This window comes from Pararge aegeria, chromosome 19 (genome assembly GCF_905163445.1).
Source record: "Pararge aegeria chromosome 19, ilParAegt1.1, whole genome shotgun sequence".
Classification (NCBI taxonomy): Eukaryota; Metazoa; Arthropoda; class Insecta; order Lepidoptera; family Nymphalidae; genus Pararge; species Pararge aegeria.
The window spans coordinates 6,009,444-6,015,933 of NC_053198.1; the positions used below are offsets into that span (position 1 = coordinate 6,009,444).

Here is a 6,490-nt window from a genome sequence, read left to right on the forward strand (position 1 = left end):
TTTTATGTTTTACTTAACTATAGAGAAATTAAAGGTTACAAAAGATTTGTCCCCTGATAAGATAATTATTTCACCCTACAATAGCTCTCAGCTGTTTATTATCTTTTCGTTATCATATATCTTTTATTGTTACTTGTGCTGTATATGTACCTTAGTTTAAATCTGTCATTTAAATTCTTGTATTTCATTAAGGTATTGTACACACTAACCAGTGCATGCTGTGACTACCCATAAGTGAAATAATGTGTCAGTAGTAACCTAAGGCTAGCTTTATCCATAACTTATAATACATGTTATTTTGTTGGTAGTCCTAATGAAAATAAATAAATAAACAACCATTTTATCTGCAACTTCATTTTAATCACCGTTAAAAGTAGAAGATGTGTAAGAAACAGTGCTTAATGATTAACAATTCGTTAAGTAGATCAACCGTTAAAGCTCATTAAGGAATATTAAATTTTTGTACCTAATGCGAGCTTATGTACACAAATTGAATTGTTTGTTAGGAACTTAATGTAACGATCCTTGTTGCTGTCCGTAAACAACATTATTAACATAATTAAATATTATGTAGGCATTTAATTTGTGTAGGAATATTTAGGTGCTAGGCTAAATAAAAATATTATTATGACTCATAGAATTATTATATTACTCCGTACAAACTAATTTATTAAACACACAAAGTGGCACTATATTATTGGTGCCAAGATATTAAAAGAGCACCACGCGATTGTAAGTTATAACTTTTAGTAAATTGCTGACTTCACAATAGGATTTCAACATCATCATCATCATATCACACCGGCCCACAACAAGGCACGGGTCTCCTCCGACAAGGGTTTAGGCCGTAGTCCACCACGCTGGCCCACTGCGGATTGGTGGACACAGTAGGATTTACCTCACCTAAATAAAATCGATCTCTCCCCTATAAAGACAATTGCGTTTTCGCATCCTCATGTCTTGGAGAACAAAGATCTGTATCCCTACGTGGTTGATACTTATACCTCGGAAGCGTACGAAGCGCTTTGTATCTTCGTTTCTGATTCGCACCGCAAGGTTCTGGAATGCCCTTCCAGCTTCCATTTTCCCAAGTACCTGCAATAAGAGTACCTTCAAATCAAGAGTGAATAGGCATCTTCTAGGCAAGCGTGAACCACCTTAGGCTGCAATATAACTTACCGTCAGGTGTGATTGCAGTTAAGCGCTCGTCTGTAAAGCTAAAAAAATATTTTAAAAAAATTTGTTAAGCCATGGTTTTTCTCAATACCTAAACTTCAAAAGTGACAAGATAACTTTGCATTCTTCTTTAAGGAATCGAAGTGTGAAATTTGGCATAGTTAAAGATTACAACATGAATGCAAAAAGTTAACCTCTAGGTTAAGTCAACCGACGGGGGACCGATTACAAACATTAATCGGTCACTCTTACCTATTTATAATAGTAGGCTCTCTAAGACATAACATTTTTACAGAGCTATACAAATTACCGTTCGTTATTTAATAAAACAAAGAGGATATAAACAATCAACTTAATATAAAATAATATAATAAATAAATATGATACTACTACGATAATACACACATCGCCATCTAGCCCCAAACTAAGAGTAGCTTGGTACTAAGATTACTGATGAATATTTTTATGAATAATATACATAAATACTTATAATATCTATATTATAAGTATTTATGTATATTATTCATATAAACACCAGACACTGAAAAACATTCATGTTCATCACAAAAACATTTTCCAGTTGCGGGAATTGAGCCCACAGCCTTGGACACAGAAAGTAGGGTCGCTGCCCACTTCGCCAATCGGCCCTCAATATAAATTGGTGACATCTGGATATCGTCTACGATAGGCATCTATGGATATATTTTGTGCGATTGACTATATAATTTCACAAGTAAAGATAAATAAATAAATATACTGCGACAATACACATATCGCCATCTAGCCCCAAAATAAGCGTAGCTTGTGTTATGGGTACTAAGATAGCTGATGAATATTTTTTTATGAATGTAATACACATAAATACTTATAATATACAGATAAACACCCAGACACTGAAAAACATTCATTCATCACACAAACATTTTCCGTTTGTGGGAATCGAACCCACGACCTTGGACTAAGAAAGCAGGGTCGCTGCCCACTGCGCCACTCGGCCGACAAATACCGGCCGTTGAAATAATAATTATTGTTACGTTTTTGAACGTTGATGTTGGAAGTGGTGAGTTTCTTGATAGCTATTCTCAGTAGAACTTGCCTGTACCGGTGGTAGAGTCACTACCAATAGACTGATTCTATGTTTCAAAAGAATTCATAAAGGCCTACTTGATATAAATAAATTAAGGTTTTGCTTCAGCATCACATGTTAATGGTAATGCATTATTACCATTAACATGTGATGTTAATTATTAAGGTAACTGTGGACTTAAAAACGCATAAGTTTAAAGTATGTGTTAAAATTCATTAAAATAATCGTGGTTAGTATACGATTGATGAGTGTCTGATCGACAGGGCTGCTTGAAAGTAGGCCTCACAATATAAAAGAATTCTAAAGATTGTAAACTGTAAAACGATGTAGAAAAAGAGCAATCTGCTGAGTTTCTTGCCAGCTTCTTCTGGGTAGAATCTGCCTTCCAAACCGGAGGTAGAGTCACTAAAAACAGACTGACTTAACGTTTGAAAAGTGTATATAAACCGTGTATATAACTCTTGAAATAAATAAATTTTGTATTTATTATTAATGTCAACCCGCATTTAAGCTAAGATGGTCTATTGATATGAGAAGAAGACTATATAGAATTTCTCTATATTTTGTTATACCTATATAATGAATGTTGCAATTTAAATAAATATTGAATTAATTAATTTTATTTAGGCCTATTTTATGGGCGCTTTTGTTGCAAACCTTGTTTTGTTTGTGGTTCAACTGTAGAGAGAGCTATTTAGCGAACGTTTTCCTACCCAGGTTTTTATCTAGGTAATATATTATACATGTAATATAATTGAAAATACTTATAATTTATTTCCCGACTTACTCACTTACTCAGGCTGCATCAAGTCCTATGTAAATGTAGGCGAAAAGACATAATTCCTAAGTCTCATTTAAAGTTTTGTGATTGATGGATACCTATATGTTAGTTATTTAGTTACTCTACATTTCATACCATTTATCTTTTATTAAACGTTTAGCAACAGATATTATGTTACATATTAATATAGAGTACCTATCTAATAGAGTTATTTGCGCAATAACTATTTAATTTTAAAATAGTACCTACCTACTGCATAATAGTGTTATACCTTCATAGGAAAATATAAAGTAAATCTTTAGTTCCTTTATTTCACTTGAATATACGAAGCGCGTTATTTTATGCATTGCTTAAGCGTGTCTCTAAGAAAAACCATTCGATTGGGTAGGTACTTACCTACCTATTACTTAGATTTTTTTTAACTACATAGTATTCCTACCTTGTCTTCCTAGATATAATACAATTAGGAAATTTCAAACTCTACTTTTTGTAATGCTCTGTTATAACAAAGAAAATATTAAAGTAGATAGATAGGTTACCTACATTTTTGCAGCGGGCATTCAACAATTCGAGCTACTAAATGTTTATAATATCAAACAACGCAATTAAAAATATTAAGAAGATCGGTAGGCGAAGTACCTACAACTTGAGCACTTAAAACACAAAAACGTCAATTAAAGCTAATTGTAGCTGCAGTAGGCCAATCGTGTGTGAGACCGCGACATTCAGAACGCCTCGAAGCGGGCCGCGGGCCGCCAGCGATGCCCAAGCTGCACACAACTACACATCGCCGCTAACGCACTTATGATTATTCCATGTTTTTATCTCTCCAAGCTGCGGTATTATTAGCGGGCGGGCGCGAGGCTCGCACGCGGGCGCGGGGCGGTGCGCGCGCAGGGGGCCGGGCGCGGCCACGCCCCGCGGCCCACGGTGTGGAGGGGCGCGCGGGCCCCCGGCCTCTATTTACTCTTTCAATCAGTGCGAGTGTTTGCCCCTGGCCGGCGTGCACGCGCGGGTGATGCGCTAGCCATGATCTCGCAGAAGCTGTCGTACGGCGACGTGCCGACGTCCGCGACGCTGTCCTCCTTGTCGCCGGGCCTCGCGCCGCCCTACGTCAACGGTATGGGCTGCATGCCCGCGCAGCCCTACCCGAACCTGTACGCGAACAACATGGTGGCCGGCGGCTCGTGCATGGGCTCGCCTGGCGTGGGCTACTCGCCGCCCAGCACCATGGCGTCGTGCATGGGCGGTGGCGGCGCCGTGCCCTACGGTAGCCTGCCACGCGAGCAGGAGGCCGCGTCACCAACATCGGCGCTGCAACGCGCGCGCAACGACAAAACCTACCGCCGCTCCTACACGCACGCCAAGCCACCCTACTCCTACATCTCGCTCATCACCATGGCGATCCAGAACAACCCCTCGAGGATGCTCACGCTTTCCGAGATCTACCAGTTCATCATGGACCTGTTCCCGTTCTACCGCCAGAACCAGCAGCGCTGGCAAAACTCGATCCGGCATTCGCTCTCCTTCAACGATTGCTTCGTCAAAGTGCCGCGCACCCCCGACAAGCCGGGCAAGGGATCGTTCTGGACGCTGCATCCGGACAGCGGGAACATGTTCGAGAACGGCTGCTTCTTGCGGCGGCAGAAGCGGTTCAAGGATGAGAAGAAGGAGACTATCCGGCAAGCGCAGAAAGCGGCCCACACGCACCACGGGGGACATGACAAGCGCGAGCACGGTCACGAGAAGTCCGGCGCTGGCCCGGGCGAGGAGAAGGAGATGCGAGACGAGCTGCTGGCCCAGCTACACGCGGCACCCGAGTTGTGCCTGCCGGAGCACACGCCGCTCGCGCTTGAGCATTACGCGCACCTGAAGCAGGAGCCCACGGGCTACGCGCCCGCCACGCACCCCTTCAGCATCACGCGCCTGCTGCCCGGCGCCGACACCAAGAGCGACCTGAAGATGTACGACGTTAACTACGGCTACGGCCACGCGCCCGCCGACAACTACTACCAGTCGTCGCTGTACCACCACCACGCGCACCACTCGCAGCCGCCCTTGTGACAGTACCCGCTGGCGTAGGCGCCGCGCTGCCCGAGCATTCCTTGGCCGCGCCGCGGGTAAGTGCGAGCTTACCTCACCCACGCCCAAACCTCACGGCAACCCGGACTCAGTGTGAGCGTGTTGTGTTCTTGTGATATGCCGCCCGGGGCCGGTTTGTATATTGTGTACATATTTCCAATAATTTTGATCCGTTGTGCGCATTAGTAGGTAGTTGTTCGATGCACGGCCCGCGGGCGGCGGCTAAATTAGGCCTAACTCGAACTGTGGGACTCTCGCGAAAGTGTTCATGTGAGTCCTCTGAACTGATAACCATTCGTATACCAAATCTTATTGGGATTGTTTATGGAATACCCGGTTATTTAAAAAGTTATTTGGCATGTTATTATTTTACTACGTTAAACAGGAAATATTGCGATAAAATGCCGTAAGTTCCGTATTTACTAAGCAGCTTTATCTTCTTAGCGGTATTTCTAGATAAATGTTAATTTAATATGTTGTATAAATAAAGCTTTTGCCGCCCAAAACAATGATCGCGTTATGTGACATAATGTTTGTGGCAATCGCGGTGATAAGACGATCGATATCACGCTTATCATTTTCTCTATCGATTTCGATAAATTGAATGTGCGCGCGTTGAAATCTTTTACTTTAACATAAACAAAATATTATTAACTTAATTAGATTTATGACAATTATTTGCCAACTTCATCTTGAAACTGTAAAATATATAGATAAAACTAATATTATTTTCGTGTGATATTTTTTGTAATATAAAGAGAATCATACATTAGGTAATATTTAAATATAGGAAAAGTTTATTTTTACTTTTTCACTTTTGAGATGCCGTTCTTAAAAGTAGAGTATTTTCTATTATAAATAGGTATATGAATAATATTATATACAAAGATTTGGTATAAGAATGCGCTAGAGGTGTTTTCATATCGAAATGAACAGTGCAATGTCTGTGTAACAAATGTGTATAAATAAAAATAGGTAATAGGTAATTATAATAAATAGATAGGAGATAAAAACGAAATTATCCTACGACCATCTTATTTAGGAGTTCGGTTAAGTTTGTAAATATACCTACATTAAGATATATCTTCTAAATAATGGTGTTTGGTGTAAAGAGGGTACCTATCTTTGCTTCTGCACATTCCATTCAAATATATATTTATATACAAGTGTCAATTTAGCATCTTTAATGTTATGATATTATATTTGGCAAACGTATGTGCGTCCATCTTTCTAATTGGGTGTTAATATGAGAAAAATATAATTATTTATTAATTTAATCATTTATTTGTTATTTTATTTACAAAAACACCATAGTGATTAATCATTTTATTCTAATGCATTAAATTTTCGATGCATAAATTTGA

At 39.9% G+C, this 6,490-nt stretch overlaps 1 protein-coding gene across 1 annotated transcript; it reads left to right on the forward strand.

Moving 5' to 3' along the window:
* Positions 1 to 4,052: 4,052 nt before the first annotated feature.
* Positions 4,053 to 5,813, forward strand: LOC120632078 (silk gland factor 1). The gene has a single exon (XM_039901855.1). The coding sequence runs from the start codon at positions 4,074 to 4,076 to the stop codon at positions 5,106 to 5,108; it is 1,035 nt and encodes a 344-aa protein (XP_039757789.1). The 5' UTR covers positions 4,053 to 4,073; the 3' UTR covers positions 5,109 to 5,813.
* Positions 5,814 to 6,490: the final 677 nt, after the last annotated feature.

Coding starts and splice junctions, on each gene's coding strand:
- LOC120632078 (XM_039901855.1), top strand. CDS start 4,074: ATGATCTCGCAGAAGCTGTCGTACGGCGACGTGCCGACGTCCGCGACG.